This window comes from Haliotis asinina, chromosome 1 (genome assembly GCF_037392515.1).
Source record: "Haliotis asinina isolate JCU_RB_2024 chromosome 1, JCU_Hal_asi_v2, whole genome shotgun sequence".
Taxonomy (NCBI): domain Eukaryota; kingdom Metazoa; phylum Mollusca; class Gastropoda; order Lepetellida; family Haliotidae; genus Haliotis; species Haliotis asinina.
In genome coordinates, this window is record NC_090280.1 from 37,801,495 (window position 1) to 37,822,020 (window position 20,526).

General features: G+C 37.9%; 1 protein-coding gene across 2 annotated transcripts in view; it reads left to right on the top strand.

Annotated features, from left to right (window-relative positions):
* LOC137291031 (fasciclin-2-like) overlaps nt 1–14,340 on the top strand; it is a 98,475-nt gene extending 84,135 nt beyond the window's left edge. For both annotated transcript variants that reach the window (XM_067822291.1, XM_067822299.1), the window contains 4 exons: nt 2,119–2,296; nt 3,882–3,950; nt 5,192–5,291; nt 7,256–14,340. In XM_067822291.1, the coding sequence (XP_067678392.1) occupies nt 2,119–2,296; nt 3,882–3,950; nt 5,192–5,291; nt 7,256–7,387 (479 nt within the window). In that variant the 3' untranslated portion in view covers nt 7,388–14,340. The remainder of the gene's footprint in view (nt 1–2,118; nt 2,297–3,881; nt 3,951–5,191; nt 5,292–7,255) is intronic.
* The last annotated feature ends 6,186 nt before the right edge of the window (nt 14,341–20,526 follow it).

The window sequence follows — 20,526 nt, forward strand, 5'->3', positions numbered from 1 at the left end:
CAGTCACTTGTTAACACATATTTATCTGTGAAATATCACTACTATCCATGGATCCTTCAACTAGTGTCTCCCTTCTCTTCTTGTGTGGGATGTTCAGTGGATTCAAGGAGATCTTGTTAAGAACATGTGCAACTGAAATTATAGTGGCAGGTAAACTTCCGTTGAAGCTGTCTCTTCCTTTGTAATTGAGAAGGAAGTAATTTAGTGTGTCAGAAAATACAGACTTGGAATCTGCCTCCAGTCCATATGTGCTTTAACTGTCATGTCACAAAGCCTTTCTTCCTCATGTGCTGTCGCCTGCTCTGTCATATGTCACCCTGACTCGCTTTCTTACTGTCCTGTACCTCATTTAACACCCACTCTTTTTTACTTTATGTTAACTTGTGCATATCTGCTCCTTCGCTCAGCTCTGCTTATAGCTCTCACATCTTGTGTGATGGCCTCCATACCAAACACTCACATGAACCAAAGCTTTATCACTTTCATTTGTGCCATAGCTGTCATATCACACACTTGTGCTATAGCTGTCATATCACACACTTGTGCTATAGCTGTTACATCACACTCTTGTGCTAAAACTCTCATATGACACACTTGTGCTACAGCTCTCATATGACACACATGCCTGAACTGTCATATCACACTCTTGTGCTACAGCTGTCATGTCACACACTTATGCTACAGCTGTCATTCACATTTTTGTAAAATCTCTCATATCACGCAGTTGTGCTACAGAACAAATCTCATACTTCTTCTATAGCTCACATATCACACTTGCGCTACAGTTCACATATCACACACGTGTGCTACAGCTCATATCACATACTTCAGCTACAGCTCACATATCACACATTTGGGCTTCAGTTTACATTTGACATACTTGTGCTACAGTTCACATATCACATACTTGTGCAATAGCTCATGTCACACTTGCGCTGCAGTTCACATATGTCATTTGTATTACAGTTTACATATCACTTGTGCTAGTTCTTTTTTTACATACTTGTGCTACAGCTCACATATCACACACTTCTGCTTCAGCTGTCATAGTTCTCATTTTTGTAAAACCTCTTGTATCATCTCATACTTGTGCTACAGTTCATATCACACTTTCGCTACAGTTTACATATCACACTTGTGCTACAGTTCACATATCACACACTTATGCTACAGCTCACATATCACATGCTACAGTTCACATATCGCACAGTTGTGCTACAGCTCATATCACACTTGTGCAACAGTTCACATATCACACAATCGTGCTACAGTTCACATATCACACGCTACAGTTCACATATCACACACTTGTGCTACAGCTCATATGTCACACTTGTGCTACAGTTCACGTATCTCATTTGTGTTACAGTTTACATATCACACACTTTTGCTGCAGTTCATATATCACACACTTGTCCTACAGCTCAGATGTCACACTTGTGCTACAGTTCACATTTCTCATTTGTGTTACAGTTTACATATCACACACTTTTGCTGCAATTCACATATCACACACTTGTCCTACAGTCACCTGCACTGTATCTTGTAACTTCTAAATTTGCTTTATGCCAACATGTCTGTATCATGCTAGCATCTGCATTCTGGTTTAAAGTTAAATGTTTTGCATGTTTCACTAACTTGCATGTGTGTACCTTCTGTACTTTGATTTAGTATGTTGATCGCTGACCTGGATTTTGCAAGTTACAGACTGTGACCATGTAACTGAAATATGGCTGAGTTCGACAATAAATCTTACAGTGAAATAGAAATGCAAAACTAAATATTTGATAGAAATTAAGTAATAGTAGTATAATTACATTATGCTCATATTATTTTGAAATGTAGGGTGAAAATCCTATTTCTTCCTTCAATATCCATGTCTACATACCCATCTGAGGAGTCTTATATTCATTCAGATTACAGTTCTGTATTAGATATTTACACTTTATCAGTTTTTTTTGTAATGTAATATTCATTCAGGAAAGATCATTCTTGGCCTCTAATTACAGTCAGTTAAGATGACATTAAATTTCCCACTCATGTTGCAGCTCCACAGGTCTGCCATTGCCGACCGGCATAAGACTCGTTAACATACCAAAATTTCCTGATTTTCTTCAGAAACAGAAGGAATGGCCACTGCTGCCATCATTGGCATTCTCATCGCCATCATCATCCTCTTGTTCCTCGTCATCGATGTCACCTTCTACTTCACCAAGCAGTGTGGCCTGCTGTGGACTATCAAGGGAAAGGTTACTGGTGGAGAGGCTGGAGGTGAACGGGCTGATGCTGAAGCTGCGTAAGTGTTAACTCAGTGCAGTTCTGAGAAAAATGGGTTTAGTCTTCAGTTCTTGTTTGCTGGAATCAGTACCAGCAACTTGGTTCATGTCTGACATCAGGAACCTGATTCGTCATTATCTTCTTGTAACCATGTAACACAGATTCAGTGGCAGACAGATCAAGTGAAACACGGACCAAGTACTGCACAGATCCAGTATAAAAGTATATCATAGACCCAGCTCAACAGACATTCAGTACAGTGCAAATCAGGTCCAACACAAACAACACATCAGCCCTGAAACAGACAGAGGAACACACACAAAGTACAACACAGATCAACTCTAAGATAATGCAGCACAGAATTACTCTGAAACTGACAGTGCAACAAGGACTTAGTACAACACAGATCAACTTCAAAGCCGATAGTGCCATAGAAGATAATACACCACGGTCTTGTTCGCTGTCTTTATTTTGCTATTTCATGTTGATATGTTGACAGTAATGACAGGTACAAGCTGTCAGTGAAAAGAAATATCTAATAAGTGGAGAAATATACTGAAACAAAGTCTATATACTTATATATAAACTTGAAAGAATGAAGTAGCAATGCTTAATTATGTTTACATTCAACCAGTAAATTTTCCAGTTGAAAGCCATGTGCTTTTATCCGTTACATTTTCCGGATTTTAAGACTCATTCCTTTTACACATTAAAGAGCGAATAATGTTACAATTAATCACTCCCTGCAATATTTAAGTGTAAGTTCACTAAAAAAGGGCAAATGCTTTTTACTCACGAAACCTTGGGCATCATTATCTCTATACTGCGAAGTTGTACACTGCAGCGCCAGCCCAACCTTTCTGACCTCATGTCACTTTCTCCCATTCCCTGCCTTCTGGTTCGAAAAATTACCTGGACTATTAACCAGACCATGAAACACAAAATCTCTACCTGAGAATGTTAAAGAAGCGCTCATAACTGTAAATGCAAAATGAGCTCACAGGTCACTCAAAACAGTTAAAGCCAATTAATTCTCTACAAGTGCAACACAGATCAGCTCTGAAACCGACAGTGCAACAAAGACTTGGTACAACACAGACCAGCTCTAAAAGAGATGATGCAACAGAGATCAGCTCTAAAAGAGACATTGTAACAGAAACTTAGTACAACACAGGTCCAGTCCAGCTCCAAAACAGACCGTGCAACAGAGACTCAGTACAAACAGATCAATGTTAGAAAATGGTGTAGATGCTTCATAAACCTCCACTGATGTCACTCTGTGGTCTCATCAGGTTCCCCTTTAACCAAGTAAAATCTACAGGTAGTTTCCTGGGGATTTAAAATCTGCAGGTAGTAATTAGTAGGTGTAAATTATATCCACTGTGTATCTTTGGTCGTTTCATAAGTCAGATCAAAACCAAATCCAAGGTTTTGTTTCAAAAAGTAAGCCCTTGTCCTCAGGAGACAAGGTGGGTGGTTCAGCCTGCCACAGGGTTACATTTTCAAACAAACCTTGCAGTTGGTTCGAATCCTTCACATGGAACAGCTTAGGGCAAGGGCAAGACTCTTTCTCCTTCATTAACCTTGTTTCTCCACCATTGCAGTGACCACGAGAAAGAGGCTTTCATCAAGGATGGGAAACTGGACAGCGAGGAGCCATCAGCTAAAGAAAAGTAGGTCTTCCACACAACTTTTTCAAAACATGTCTAAGTGTACTTCCCATAAAAATTTAGACTCCCTTAAAATGCTCACTGTATTTTATGTACACGTATATAGAAGATTGATTCCTCCTGTGACCTCCAGTGGAGAACCAACTGCAAACTTAATGCAGATGAATTGCACACGGATGAGAGTGCTAAAAAGCATTTGCAAATATGAACAGCTGCATTTTGATGTAAAGTTTTCTTGAGAATTTGCCAATTTTCACTGGTTATTGTAATTTATTGAGCTCCAAACAAAAATCTTTTCAGCGTTACAAAGTTATCTTACTATACATTAGTTCATGTGTAAACAGAACCTTTAAAGAAAATGGAATATTTTGCAAAATTTAATGGACAACAGTTGCCTTAAGTATAAATTATTACTATATTTTGGTATGTTTAGACTAGTGAGACTAAACTTTTGATGAGAAATATGTGTAGCAGATACAAGCATCTGTGGAGATTCTTGGCCAGAATCGGTTCCCAGTAATTCACTCTTGTTGCATGAGACAACCAAATGGAATCGGGTAACAGACTCATGGAATTGGTTGATCGTGTATTGTCACTCACCACTGACGTGGATGATTGCACCTGATTCACTGGATTGTCCAAACTCATTTATTAACAACCATTATTTAGCTTGAACATTGCTGTATGCATTGTCAACATGCTGACACACACAGCCAAAATGATCGAAGTGAGTTTAGCATTTGCTGCTTCTTGCAATATATCTGCAGTATTAAGAGGGGGGATACCAATATTTGGCTATACATATTGTATCACATGGGGAATCAAGCTCATGTCTTCTCTGTGATGAGAGAATGCTTTAACCATCATCCTACACTGCCATCCCTGAAAACATAGGACCTCACAGGTTTCTGAATTGTCTGAACCCCCATTTGATGACACAATGTTAAGTCTTCAGCTGAAAACCAACTTTCCTGTTGCCATCCTTGTAACATCAGTTGTCCAAAGATAAGGTGACTCATTGATTGTCAGGGTGTTGCTGTTAGTTTCCCTAGGGTGATGGAGTTGCTGACACTGAATATCAGCAATTGTCAGGACGTTGATGATATTCAGTGTTGATGATGTATACTGGTGGCACTCAGCAATATTCCAGCTACTAAGCAACTCGACAGTCCAGTGACCTGGTGTTATAAGGCATTGGATGTAACTCATTGTAAAGACATTAATGTTTGAGGTGTCTCTTTCAGTGTGGATGTGGTGAATGAGACAGAGAAGGCAGGAGAGGAAGACAAGATGAAGGAGCTGGAGCCTGAGGATAAAGAAGAGAAGCCAGTCACGGAGTCTGCGGTGAGTCCGATGGGGGGCACGAGGTCTGTGGGGAGTCTTGTGGTTACACAGTCACTCAGTCAATAGTGGAAGCTGGAGCTGGGGTTTACATTATCATGTAGCGTCATGGTTACACAGTCACTCAGTCAATAGTAGGGCCTGTAGGAGTGGGGGTTGGGTTTACATTATCATGTAGTGTCATGGTTACACAGTCACTCAGTCAATAGTAGGGCATGTGGGAGCTGGGGTTGGGTTTACATTATCATGTAGTGTCATGGTTACACAGTCACTCAGTCAATAGTAGGGCATGTAGGAGCTAGGGTTGGGGTTTACATTATCATGTAGCATCATGGTTACACAGTCACTCAGTCAATAGTAGGGCCTGTAGGAGCTGGAGCAAGGGGTTACATTATCATGTAGTGCCATGGTTACACAGTCACTCAGTCAATAGTAGAGCCTGTAGGAGCTGGAGCTGGGGTTTACATTATCATGAAGCGTCATGGTTTCATAGTCACTCAGTCAATAGCAGGGCATGTAGGAGCTAGGGTTGGGGTTTACATTATCATGTAGTGTCATGGTTACACAGTCACTCAGTCAATAGTACTGCCTGTTGGAGCTGGGGTTGGGGTTTACATTATCATGTAGTGCCATGGTTACACAGTCACTCAGTCAATAGTAGGGCATGTAGGAGCTAGGGTTGGGGTTTACATTATCATGTAGTGTCATGGTTACACAGTCACTCAGTCAATAGTAGGGCCTGTAGGAGTGGGGGTTGGGTTTACATTATCATGTAGTGTCATGGTTACACAGTCACTCAGTCAATAGTAGGGCATGTGGGAGTGGAGGTTGGGGTTTACATTATCATGTAGTGTCATGGTTACACAGTCACTCAGTCAATAGTAGGGCCTGTGGGAGCTGGGGTTGGGTTTACATTATCATGTAGTGCCATGGTTACACAGTCACTCAGTCAATAGTAGGGCATGTGGGAGCTAGGGTTGGGGTTTACATTATCATGTAGTGTCATGGTTACACAGTCACTCAGTCAATAGTAGGGCATGTGGGAGCTAGGGTTGGGGTTTACATTATCATGTAGCATCATGGTTACACAGTCACTCAGTCAATAGTAGGGCATGTGGGAGCTAGGGTTGGGGTTTACATTATCATGTAGTGTCATGGTTACACAGTCACTCAGTCAATAGTAGGGCCTGTAGGAGCTAGGGTTGGGGTTTACATTATTATATAGTGCCAAGGTTACACAGTCACTCAGTCAATAGTAGGGCATGTGGGAGCTAGGGTTGGGGTTTACATTATCATGTAGTGTCATGGTTACACAGTCACTCAGTCAATAGTAGGGCATGTGGGAGCTAGGGTTGGGGTTTACATTATCATGTAGCGTCATGGTTACACAGTCACTCAGTCAGTAGTAGGGCCTGTAGGAGCTGGAGCTGGGGTTTACATTATCATGTAGTGCCATGGTTACACAGTCACTCAGTCAATAGTAGGACATGTAGGAGCTAGGGTTGGGGTTTACATTATCATGTAGCATCATGGCTTTAACATTGTACATGACATCATGGGTGAATCCAGCCTTTTGAAAAAGGAGGGGTTGCACTTTTGTCATTTTTATCTTCAGGGGGTGGGGTGTGTGTGTGATGGGGTGTGTGTGTGTGTGTGGTTGATTGAGAATCAGAACATGACCTTGGAAAAAATGGTGGGGTTGCAACCCCCACAACCCCCCGTGGATCCGCCACTGGACATACAGGCAGGGTCACTTACTGTGTACATAAATTTGGGGGTGGTGTGTCATTCACATTGTACCTTCTTCTGCATAACAAACACACGCACAAACACAAACATAAATACTTAAGCAGTATGGGTTGGAGTTACACAGTCCATTGGCCTCAATTAGGGTCAAGTTCTAGTCTTACAATAAAATATGTCACTAGTAGCAGAAAAAAATATGAAATAAGTGTTTACCTGTGCAGGAGGAAGTGAAAGAAGAGGCCCCCCCTGCCAGCTCTCCCCAGACAGAGAGCCCCCCAGCAACCACTGCAGATTCAGCAGCAGAGTCGGCAGTTCCCCAGCCACAGGGGGAGGACAAGGACCCTAAAGTGTAGTGAGAGCTAAGGGAGATAACCGCTTTGCTGTCAGGATGGGCTTCAAGTTCGTTAATGAAACTGTCCATGTTTTTTTAATGTTTTCGGAAATAACCAAGTTGTTGACTTGCCTTTCCAAGGCATCTTTTGTGCATACCGTATCACTGCTTTCAGAATAGGGACCAAGTCCTGTCAGTAGAGAGCTAAACAGAGACATCTACATTACTAGTGGTTTGGACGAATTGTTAGCCATATGTTCAGTATCTTCGCAACCGGATTTCCCTTTTACGTTTTGTTAAGTCACCTCTGTTATTTTGCTTACAGTACATCAAAAGGTTTTGGTGTTTTTTTCTCAGTTATATGCCTTTTTACATACTTTTTGCTCATTTGCATAATGCTGAATACTCATGACATGTCTCATATTTGATGTCTTCAAGCTCATGGATTTTCAAATTTTTTTAAAACAAATAGTTGTATGGTTTTTTAAATCATTCCTTATTACATTACCCATACAATTGGAAGGGTTGTCATAGCAACATGTAACTGAAATATGTCTTACATCTTACAGACACGATTCCTTCAGGATGTGTCTTGCTAACAGACTTGCCTGTACATATTTCAAAGAGGGGTGTTTTGGATTTAGTTAAATTACCATAATCCAGTGCCATTTTACACATTTTGTTTTGTATGATATTGGAATAACGATTCTCATGTGCTTCTATTTTTGTTTACACTTTAGATCTGAGTGTTTTCACTTGTGAAAAAAAGAGTAAATAATCTTTGAACACCACTGACTTCCTTAGGAACAGGGTTTTTTGTGTGTACATATTCAATATTCAAGTAGAAATAAATAGTAAAGTCACTGCCTTTTGAATATAGTCCAACTTCGTTATTTACATATATACATATGTATTTGTTATTTTTGTCATTAATGACTAATGTAGCAACCGGTAAAATGTTTTCATTAGATTTTCATATGATTGGATCAAGGAATTGATGACATTGCTGAAACACAGAGAACATCTTTGTTTGGAAACTTCAAGTGAATATGTGTTTAATGCTCAAATTAAATTCAGTAGATTTTAAGAAAATGGTACTCTTGCACTTGATAGAGAAAAGTAGTTGAATATCCAAATGATGACATTTTTCAGGACCATTGACAAAAGTTAGCATCCAAACAATGACATTTTTCAGGAACACTAATATATATGTGTATTTTACTTTAAATAGAGCAGATGTCTTTTAGAAAAGTTAAGAAGTGTTGGATTGTGTTTTATTTCAATTGTTAGAAGGAGGTCTAGTTACAAGGCAGGAGTAAAGTGGGGGTTGTTAAATTAACAAGCAAATTAATTACAAACTAATTACAAACAATAGTATTGTTTGGAAAGTGATTTTTGAAGTTGTGGTACACGTTTAACTAACACTAGTTGTCATTGATTGCTGTGTGATTAAGTTTAGATTTATTACAACATTGTGAGAAGCATCGACTTGTATCTTGGTCATATCCTGAGAGACAACCATTATGGCCTCACTTGATATTACTGACACCAATCCACAATACGACCATTACCAATCCAAGATGTATTTCCTCCAAGTTTCTTTTCTTGCAAACTGTTTTCAGTGTAATTTTTTGTGTGTACTATTTTATACTTTGTGTTCTGACAGTGCTGCAAAACTTGATTACTTGGTTATAGATTTTCTTTTTTATACACATATTTTGAAAATCATATTTAAGTGAAGCTTTTTTATTTTGGATTTGTTTCAGAGCATAAATAATGGTATTATCTTGTTGATTTGTCATTAGAAATTTTTGAGGGTTTAAATCCCAGTGTGTGATCCGAATAGTGTTTTGGAACAAATATCAATTTTCTAAATGACATTGTATAATCATGAATAATCAGTTTTAAGCACCAATAGTTTTTTATGTTTTATTCACCAGTTTTACATATTTTATTTTATTTTATTTACAGCATTTATGTTAGGCTTTTTACAAGTTGACATTTTTACTCTTGGTCAGTGTGTAGTTAAGGTGTATTTCGACACAAGGACAACGTTAGTTTTGTGTTTAGATGTAGAAATATTTCATGCTTTTTGCATGGTTTTGAAGCTTTAATTGTTTGTGTTTTGTTGTAGATTTCAGAAGTTAATGGTTATGATTGGTTGTCAGTCAAACACTATAAGAATGGCACTAGACAGCCAAGTTGTCTGACTCATTGCCCAAGTATGATTGTAATGTAAAATGTTGTGAAAAGGGGCTGGTATATTTTTAAATGTCCATTTTGGAAGGTTTGATGTCTTCAATGAAAGTTTTGTTGAGAGCCTTTTACTGGGTAGCAGGGATCGAACAACACTATGTATCAAGCACAAGAACGATAGCACAGCAGTATTCAGAGCATGACCACTAGTACAGGATTGTTCATGAATATCCTACAAGACATCCACCAGCTTTTTGAATACACAGAAATGGTCTTTGAAATACAGCAAGTGTCGTTCATGAATATTCAGAACAACACCATTTTTATGACATGACTAAACATATATTGTATGTCTATTTAGATATATCAATCAATATCCAGCACAAGACCATTTTTACAACATTGTTTATAAATACCATTTATCTCTTTATATAATGGAGTTATAGCAGGATAAAGGTTAATGAACAGACTGAAAAAGACCACTGACACATCTTTGTGCATGAATAATTAGACCAGGCAACAGGTACACCTTTGTTCATGAATAATTTAGATAACCCCATAGACACACCATTGTTCTTGAATAACCCTGACAAGTTAAATGGTATCATATTGTAAGTGAATTTTTAGGAGAGCCCCTGAACAATATTATTAGTGAAATCTAAGATAGAACCAGTGGTATAACAGACTCCTCCATGGAAAGAAGGTCCACCTTGTTTGGCTGTCAGTAGAGCTACTTCAGTGAGATGTATTACTATAGCATTCCATTAGATGTTTTTCCATTCAGCTCTTGTGTGGTTTACAAGGCACATTTGTAGCATATTGTGTTTTATTCATATTAGCTTTTACTGTGTATGGTTCAGTGTTGATGACAATGGAAGTGTTTTTGTATGAAGGTTTTCTTGTACATTTACTATAACCTTATCCTGCATTATTTTCAATGTGTATTGTCAGGCTTCTGTAGCAGCGCGACAGGGGAACTCTAAACAGGAACTCTAATTTTCAAATTTGCCTTGGTAGGGAATGTGTTGATTATATCCTGAGAGCAACAAATAAGGTGACACAATAAAAGTAAAGCTGTCCTGTAATATTTTCCAGTTTTCATCACCATCTTTGAGTCACACTGTGGCAGGTGATCTGAGGATAAAGAAAGAATACTGCCATGACATGATGTTCCCTTTTTTTGTTTCCCTCAGTGTGCACCTTCTGTTACTTATATCTACTGTGTATAATCACATTTAGGATGACATATTTTCAAGTAGTGCTACATGTAGTGTCTGATCCTGCCTCTTTCCAGGAGCTTTGCATGACATTTTTGGTGACAACTGTGCTTTTTGGTTCATTTGATGTTGTCTTCCGTTTGTTCCGAACAACACAGAATTAACAGGTGTTATGGAAGGCTGGGGTGTTAGTTACTACTTGTCTCAAATGCTCTGCAGATGCTGTTCTGTTATGTCATGACATTTCATATTGACACAAGATGGTCTGTCTTTGACCAGAGGAAGCTAAGTTTATCTGTCTGTGACCATGGAAATTCAGGTGCTTGGTCTTTGACCATGGGACCCAGGATGGTCTGCTTTGACCATGGAATCCAAGATGGTCTGACTTTAACCATGGAACTACAGGTGGTCTGTTGTTGACCATAGCACACAAAAAGGTCTCTCTTTGACCATAATAACTCAAGATGACCTAGGAACTACCACTCAGTTGTAATGTTGAAACCTCCAGATTGACTTTGAGCATGACCAGTCATTTCTTACCTGCCCCACATGAGCAAAATCTCTTCTTGTTCCCCAACTTGATAAATGGCATAGACTCTGAATCCACTGAATGTCATATCACTGTCTCCGTCCAACACTAGTCTGGTTCTGGCTTTGTAGGCTGTGCACTGGCTTGAGTCACGTGTAAAACCGAACATGTTTCCCAATAAGACGTGACACATCATCCATCTTAACTCACAATGTGAAATCAGGCCTTTCAAGCACTTGCAGCCAAAGGCAGAGTTGTCTGTTCATGGCAGTATAAGATAAGGAATTGGCAAGGGCAAGACGTCCTTTATATCAGTGAAATTCAGGCCACTGTAGTAGATGAAAGGTGGCCCAAATTTACTCAGGGCAATGATAACAAGGATGGGGGTAATGTTACAACATGACTGTTGTCAGGAATCCTGCAGATTGCCATATACGTGAGAATGTGCCTGCAGCAAGAGAGTGTCCTTTCTAGAATTGACATTGATTATTATCTATAATTTATGAAAACAAGAAAAGTCATTTCCATTAGGATTCCAAACAAATATTGTATGACAGAAATAGGTCTGAAGATGGATCTGAAGGTTGTGATTCATATTTGAAAGAGCTATTTTTCTAAAACTTGAAATTTAATGGTTCACTGTTTTAAGCTTTAAATATTCTTCACAGATTATTAGCAGTGACAAAATATGAATATTATTTTCACATGGCATGTCAATATAACAATAATGTTTGACAAATGTTGGACAAAAGATAGATACTGTTACTGCTTGGTTGTTTTGTTCACATTCTAGAAGTTACTTTCAAATGGGAAGAGGAACCTGCAGTTTTTAAGAACATATTATAGATATTTTTTCAAGATACCTATTAATAGCAGATCTCTGTAGATGAGAATATTAGAGCTTAACAATAACCCAGCAGATTGTAGCATCTGAGTATTTCAGACAGAGGTAGTTTCCTGTTTCAGTATGAGGGACAAAACACATGCAGCACAACGCAAAAAAGATTGTCAATTTCATGTAATCATTGTGCTTAACAAGTGTAATGCTAGCTCAATTAGTGCTTCAATAGTTATTGGATTAGTGCTCTCATTTGTGCTTTACTGGGTGCTTCCTTTATTTCTTGTTCAACGTCGATACCTGTTAGATGGCAGATCTCTTTGTCACTGAAACAAATTAAGCACTTTCTCTTGTGGCTATGCCAGTTTGTCTTATTGTTAAATATGTCATGGGGACTGGGAGTCCACCCCATGAGGTTTGACAGATCTACATTAAGGTAGCAACATTTCTATGGAAAGATCAAGAGCGGTTGAGTCACCTTGTCTCAGTTTAATTTCGTAACAGACAGTCATGAAATACTAGCTGGATTTTAGTTCTTCTTATGTCACCGACAGGTTTTTAATAAGAGAAAAATAGTTTTAAAAAAGTTCTTAAAATTTTTAGCATGAGGATTGTAAGGTTTGAAGTTGCTGTGTTTATTTTTGTTTCCAAGTCGTTGAACGTTTTGTATGCTTTTGCATGTCCAAGTTTGTTTTCAACTCGTGATTTTAGCATAGCACCGTACTATGTAATAGTAAAGTGATATTTGAAAGTAGTGACAGTGTAAGGAAACCTCTAAGGTTGTTGATCTCATGACCTTCAATTCTACAGGTTTATTTTGTTCTGTGAACTGAAACAGTTGTTGATGAACAAGCTTTAATGTTCTCACGTTTTCCTAGTGTTTTCTTTTATCACGGGTACCCTTTGAATTCCCTCATAATGAATTTGTTTTCAGTTCATGTTGAAATTTTGTATAAAATCATGTTGTGTTAAAGTTTGAATCAAATCCAAGCAATCAAAGACTGAAATTAACCATTTGGTAGATGTTACAGTGTTTGTTGTGAGAATGTTATTGGTTTCAGCAGATCCTGTCCCGCCATGGCCATTATAAAGACAGAGACATACCCTGGTCATCATAAAGACAATGACATGAGTACATGATTCATAAGCAGGCAATAGCTGACACAAGGATAAACATCATTTATCGATCTCAAAAAATGGATTTTTATTCACAATTATTTGGAATTGAAAAATGTATAGTATCATGAGTCCTTTCTTACCCAAATTTGATTAAACATCAGGGCTTGCTAACATGTGTTACAGCACAACATTGCACCTGCAATAATTCCATATGTAAGCAAACAAAATGACAATATGTTAGCAGACCAGTTTCTGTGAAGTGTATTTAAAATGAATTTATTCTGGCTCCAACTGTTAGTTTTGAATGTGACCAAGTATTATCAAATGGTTGTGTAGGCAGGATTTGTTCTTTTATAGCACTGACCTAATTATGGGTAAAAATATGTGACAAAGTATTGATGTTAGGTGCATAAATGTAAAATCAGGAATAATTATATTGTTACCTTAGGGTAACTGACAAGTTAGACTGCTTACCCAGAGATCCTTTAGAAGTGTTCTGTGGGATAAAGTTCCACTGGGTAACTTCTATGTAAATAACTGATATCTGTTTACAATGGCAGCAAGCAATGATAGAAAAATATTGATCTACACTACACATAGAGACTGCGTAGCACTGACATTTTCATCTTCGTTGTTGTTCCGATATTCCTATGAAGCATGATTATGCTGTATTTTCAGTGATAGAGGCACCAGGCCAGTGTGAGATTAGACCTATTGATGTTCAGGATAAAACTGGCAAAATAAACAAAGACAGTGACACTGACCAGTCCCATGCTTTCATACAACAAAGAAATGGGAGATAACGCGGACAAGGCTTCATGTTTTGTAATCACTGCTATGTTCATGATATTACAACTTACGTAGACCATCTGATTTCTGATTGATGTAGACAGTTCACTCCTCGGGTGATGTTGTCAGAGTGGCGTTCTGCTGTGATTTGCATTTGCCTCTTGTCCTTGCAGCTGTTGCTTGCTGCGGCTTCCCAGGGATATCTGTGTTTACTGTTGCCTGGCTCTTACTCACATTCTTTATATTTGTACATGACTGTTGTCAATAAATGTCACGAAAACACTTTACATACTACTTTGTGATTGTTTCAAGGTACTTTAAGCTGCTGAAGCCAGAGACCATTTTAATTTTGCCAAACACATCACTCAAGTTGACAAATGGTCGGAGGAAAACTTAAGTTCTATGGATGGTCAACTTCTTTATCGCAAAGAACGTTTCAGCGTAGGTACTAACACTTTTATTTAGCAGGTCATTATCATCATCATCATCATCATCATCATCATCATCATCATCATCGTTAGCAAAGATTTTTGAAATATAGAATATTGACCACAGTTTGTACTGAGACAAGTGGCAAGACACTTCTTGAAACTAAACTCGTTTATGGTTTCTGATGATAGCCGAGCAGAGATATGAGTTCAGAAACTTCGAAAGAGACTGCAGGACATTTGTAACATCCACATGAGGATGATAAATGGAGTCTGTTCATTGTGCTCAAAACAATTGACAAGACACCTCTCTGTCTGCAAAACGTAAGGGCGATGATGCCATCATATGGGAATTTATTGAGCTACACCAAACGGTTACGACAGTACTCGTGTCAACTGTTTCATTTGTTGTTTCTCCAGGTTTGTACAGTGCTGTAAGACCTCCCAACACCAACAAAGGGAATGGGCGTAATGGGGATCTCTTGTTCACGGACATAATAAAACAATGATCCTCAAACTTCTGAACACATCAAAGTCACGTTTTTTTTTCTTCTCTGAAATTAAACCAGTTAAATATACAATTATCAGTGATGACATTTTCATTTCAAACGTATTGCGCTGTTTCATATACAACTACAATTTTGCAGTATACAGTTTCACGTATGCATGGATGTTACAGCGGTTAGGTGCTGGAACAGCACAGCTCAACAAATGGAAATCGATAAAAAATATTGACATGATGTACATTTTCTTTGCAGAGGACTAAGGACTATTAATATACCTGGCATATGAAGAAATTAATTTTAGGAAAGTATTTCACACACACAAATCCATGCTGAATTCCAACATGTGTGGGAATGGTTGCCGGTCACAAAACGTTTAATAATAGAAACATTGAACAAAGACGTAACGTTACACTCTCATTTGTGGTCAATCGCTAAAACGCAAACTACATGAAATGCACGTGCATCGCGAAATCACCTCGAGCTGAAGTCTATGACTGTAGGCATTAAAATGCCACATCAACGGTACTCCAAATGTGTAGCTTTAAGCCACTATAGACTACAAAATAATGCCAATATTGACAAAACCTAAACGAAACAACACCATCAGCCGTTTACAAGGAAAGTCATTAGTGGCACGGCACTTCCGTGTGTCCAGGCAGACCACCCCAAACCTATGGACCCGATATAACAGTACTGGGGGTGTCAATGACAGACCCACGTCAGGTCGACCAAGACTTATCACCGCCATCCAGGACCGGTACATTCAGTTGAGACATCTTCGTTCACGCACAACATCCGCATCACTACACCCCAAATTCCTGAACTGCGCTGAATCTCCGACCAAACAGTGCGCAGTCGGCTATGTTTAGCCAGACTTTTTGCCACAAAACCTCTTGACACAACGTCACCGGGTTGAACGTCTACAGTGGTGCAGACAACAAGTGAGATGGCCGTATGCAAGATGGAGGAAAATTTTGTAGTCTAACGGGTCTAGGTTTCTTCTCAGAGGTGCTGATGAACGTTCAAGCGCATACTGACGTCGGAACGAACGTTGCGCCGATACCTTTGGAACACAGGTGGATAGATTTGGTCGTGGGAGTGTCACATGTTGGCAGGTAGCCATCATAAACGGCCGGACAACTCTTCAGCGCGTGACAGATTCATTGAATGGGTTTCGCTATATAGACAACGCTCGACCACACATTGCATGTGTTTCCCAGGGCGTCCGCCAGCAATACAACGTTCAGGTGTTACCATAGCTTTGTTGATCATCTGATTTGTCGCCGTTGAACATGTATGGGAAGTCCGAGGATTTCGTCCACTGAACATCGATGGGTAGTCCACGGATTTCGTCCACTGAACATCGATGGGTAGTCCGCGGATTTCGTCCACTGAACATCTATGGGTAGTCCGCGTAATCCGCCACCTGACTGTACAAGAACTGGACGCAGTCCTTCCACAAGAGGATCAACACATTCCTCAACACAGCATTCGGTATCTCCTTCTTTCTATGGGCATCCGCAGCCAAACCAAACCTTTATCGATATTCATGGTAAACCAGATACTGACCTTTCACTCTGACAAGAGGCATTAATAGCCCTCTTTGGTTTTTTCCACGTCCACTGTGTGGAAGTGACAGTTCCCTGTCCAACACTGAACCTTCAAATGATTTTTCAATCTGATTTTTAACACCTCATGTTTAAAGACGTAAAGGTAGTAAACGTGCTAGAATCTGATTTTTCTAACACCACATGTTTAAAGACGTAAAGGTAGTAAACGTGCTAGAATTTGATTCTACTAACACCGCATGTTTAAAGACGTAGAGGTAGTAAACGTGCTAGAATCTGATTTTTTTTTAACACGACATGTTTAAAGACGTAAAGGTAGTAAACGTGCTAGAATCTGATTTCTTCTAACATCATATGTTTAAAGACGTAAAGGTAGTAAACGTGCTAGAATCTGATTTTTCTAACACCACATGTTTAAAGACGTAAAGGTAGTAAACGTGCTAGAATTTGATTCTACTAACACCGCATGTTTAAAGACGTAGAGGTAGTAAACGTGCTAGAATCTGATTTTTTTTAACACGAAATGTTTAAAGACGTAAAGGTAGTAAACGTGCTAGAATCTGATTTTTTCTAGCATCATATGTTTAAAGACGTAAAGGTAGAAAACGTGCTAGAATCTGATTTTTTCTAACATCATATGTTTAAAGACGTAAAGGTAGTAAACGTGCTAGAATTTGATTCTACTAACACCGCATGTTTAAAGACGTAGAGGTAGTAAACGTGCTAGAATTTGATTTTTCCAACACCACATGTTTAAAGACGTAAAGGTAGTAAACGTGCTAGAATCTGATTTTTTTAACACCATATGTTTAAAGACGTAAAGGTAGTAAACGTGCTAGAATCTGATTTTTTAACACCACACGTTTAAAGACGTAAAGGTAGTAAACGTGCTAGAATCTGATTTCTTCTAACATCATATGTTTAAAGACGTAAAGGTAGTAAACGTGCTAGAATCTGATTTTTCTAACACCACATGTTTAAAGACGTAAAGGTAGTAAACGTGCTAGAATTTGATTCTACTAACACCGCATGTTTAAAGACGAAGAGGTAGTAAACGTGCTAGAATCTGATTTTTTTTAACACGAAATGTTTAAAGACGTAAAGGTAGTAAACGTGCCAGAATCTGATTTTTTTCTAACATCATATGTTTAAAGACGTTAAGGTAGTAAACGTGCTAGAATCTGATTTTCTAACACCACACGTTTAAAGACGTAGAGGTAGTAAACGTGCTAGAATCTGATTTTTTCTAACATCATATGTTTAAAGACGTAGAGGTAGTAAACGTGCTAGAATCTGATTTCTTCTAACATCATATGTTTAAAGACGTAAAGGTAGTAAACGTGCTAGAATCTGATTTTTCTAACACCACATGTTTAAAGACGTAAAGGTAGTAAACGTGCTAGAATTTGATTCTACTAACACCGCACGTTTAAAGACGTAGAGGTAGTAAACGTGCTAGAATCTGATTTTTTTCAACACGAAATGTTTAAAGACGTAAAGGTAGTAAACGTGCTAGAATCTGATTTTTTCTAACATCATATGTTTAAAGACGTAAAGGTAGAAAACGTGCTAGAATCTGATTTTTTCTAACATCATATGTTTAAAGACGTAAAGGTAGTAAACGTGCTAGAATTTGATTCTACTAACACCGCATGTTTAAAGACGTAGAGGTAGTAAACGTGCTAGAATTTGATTTTTCTAACACCACATGTTTAAAGACGTAAAGGTAGTAAACGTGCTAGAATCTGATTTTTTTAACACCATATGTTTAAAGACGTAAAGGTAGTAAACGTGCTAGAATCTGATTTTTTCTAACATCATATGGTTAAAGACGTAGAGGTAGTAAACGTGCTAGAATTTGATTCTACTACCACCGCATGTTTAAAGACGTAGAGGTAGTAAACGTGCTAGAATTTGATTTTTCTAACACCACATGTTTAAAGACGTAAAGGTAGTAAACGTGCTAGAATCTGATTTCTTCTAACATCATATGTTTAAAGACGTAAAGGTAGTAAACGTGCTAGAATCTGATTTTTCTAACACCACATGTTTAAAGACGTAAAGGTAGTAAACGTGCTAGAATTTGATTCTACTAACACCGCATGTTTAAAGACGTAGAGGTAGTAAACGTGCTAGAATCTGATTTTTTTTTAACACGACATGTTTAAAGACGTAAAGGTAGTAAACGTGCTAGAATCTGATTTCTTCTAACATCATATGTTTAAAGACGTAAAGGTAGTAAACGTGCTAGAATCTGATTTTTTCTAACATCATATGTTTAAAGACGTAAAGGTAGTAAACGTGCTAGAATTTGATTCTACTACCACCGCATGTTTAAAGACGTAGAGGTAGTAAACGTGCTAGAATTTGATTTTTCTAACACCACATGTTTAAAGACGTAAAGGTAGTAAACGTGCTAGAATCTGATTTTTTTAACACCATATGTTTAAAGACGTAAAGGTAGTAAACGTGCTAGAATCTGATTTTTTCTAACATCATATGTTTAAAGACGTAAAGGTAGTAAACGTGCTAGAATCTGATTTTTTCTAACACCACATGTTTAAAGACGTAAAGGTAGTAAACGTGCTAGAATCTGATCTTTTTAACATCATATGTTTAAAGACGTAAAGGTAGTAAACGTGCTAGAATCTGATTTTTTTCTAACACCACATGTTTAGAGACGTAAAGGTAGTAAACGTGCTAGAATCTGATTTTTTCTAACACCACATGTTTAAAGACGTAAAGGTAGTAAACGTGCTAGAATCTGATTTTTTAACACCACACGTTTAAAGACGTAAAGGTAGTAAACGTGCTAGAATCTGATTTTTTCTAACATCATATGTTTAAAGACGTAAAGGTAGTAAACGTGCTAGAATCTGATTTTTTCTAACACCACATGTTTAAAGACGTAAAGGTAGTAAACGTGCTAGAATCTGATTTTTTTAAACACCATATGTTTAAAGACGTAAAGGTAGTAAACGTGCTAGAACTGATTTTTTCTAACATCATATGTTTAAAGACGTAGAGGTAGTAAACGTGCTAGAATCTGATTTTTTCTAACATCATATGCTTAAAGACGTAAAGGTAGTAAACGTGCTAGAATCTGATTTTTTAACACCACACGTTTAAGGACGTAAAGGTAGTAAACGTGCTAGAATCTGATTTTTTCTAACATCATATGTTTAAAGACGTAAAGGTAGTAAACGTGCTAGAATCTGATTTTTTCTAACATCATATGTTTAAAGACGTAAAGGTAGAAAACGTGCTAGAATCTGATTTTTTTAACACCACATGTTTAAAGACGTAGAGGTAGTAAACGTGCTAGAATCTGATTTTTTCTAACATCATATGTTTAAAGACGTAAAGGTAGTAAACGTGCTAGAATTTGATTCTACTAACACCGCATGTTTATAGACATAGAGGTAGTAAACGTGCTAGAATTAGATTTTTTTAACACCACATGTTTAAAGACGTAAAGGTAGTAAACGTGCTAGAATCTGATTTTTTTAACATCATATGTTTAAAGACGTAAAGGTAGTAAACGTGCTAGAATCTGATTTTTTTCTAACACCACATGTTTAAAGACGTAAAGGTAGTAAACGTGCTAGAATCTGATTTTTTTAACACCATATGTTTAAAGACATAAAGGTAGTAAACGTGCTAGAATCTCATTTTTTAACGCCACACGTTTAAAGACGTAAAGGTAGTAAACGTGCTAGAATCTGATTTTTTAACACCATATGTTTAAAGACGTAAAGGTAGTAAACGTGCTAGAATCTGATTTTTTCTAACATCATATGTTTAAAGACGTAGAGGCAGTAAACGTGCTAGAATCTGATTTTTTAACACCACACGTTTAAAGACGTAAAGGTAGTAAACGTGCTAGAATCTGATTTTTTTAACACCACACGTTTAAGGACGTAGAGGTAGTAAACGTGCTAGAATCTGATTTTTTCTAACATCATATGTTT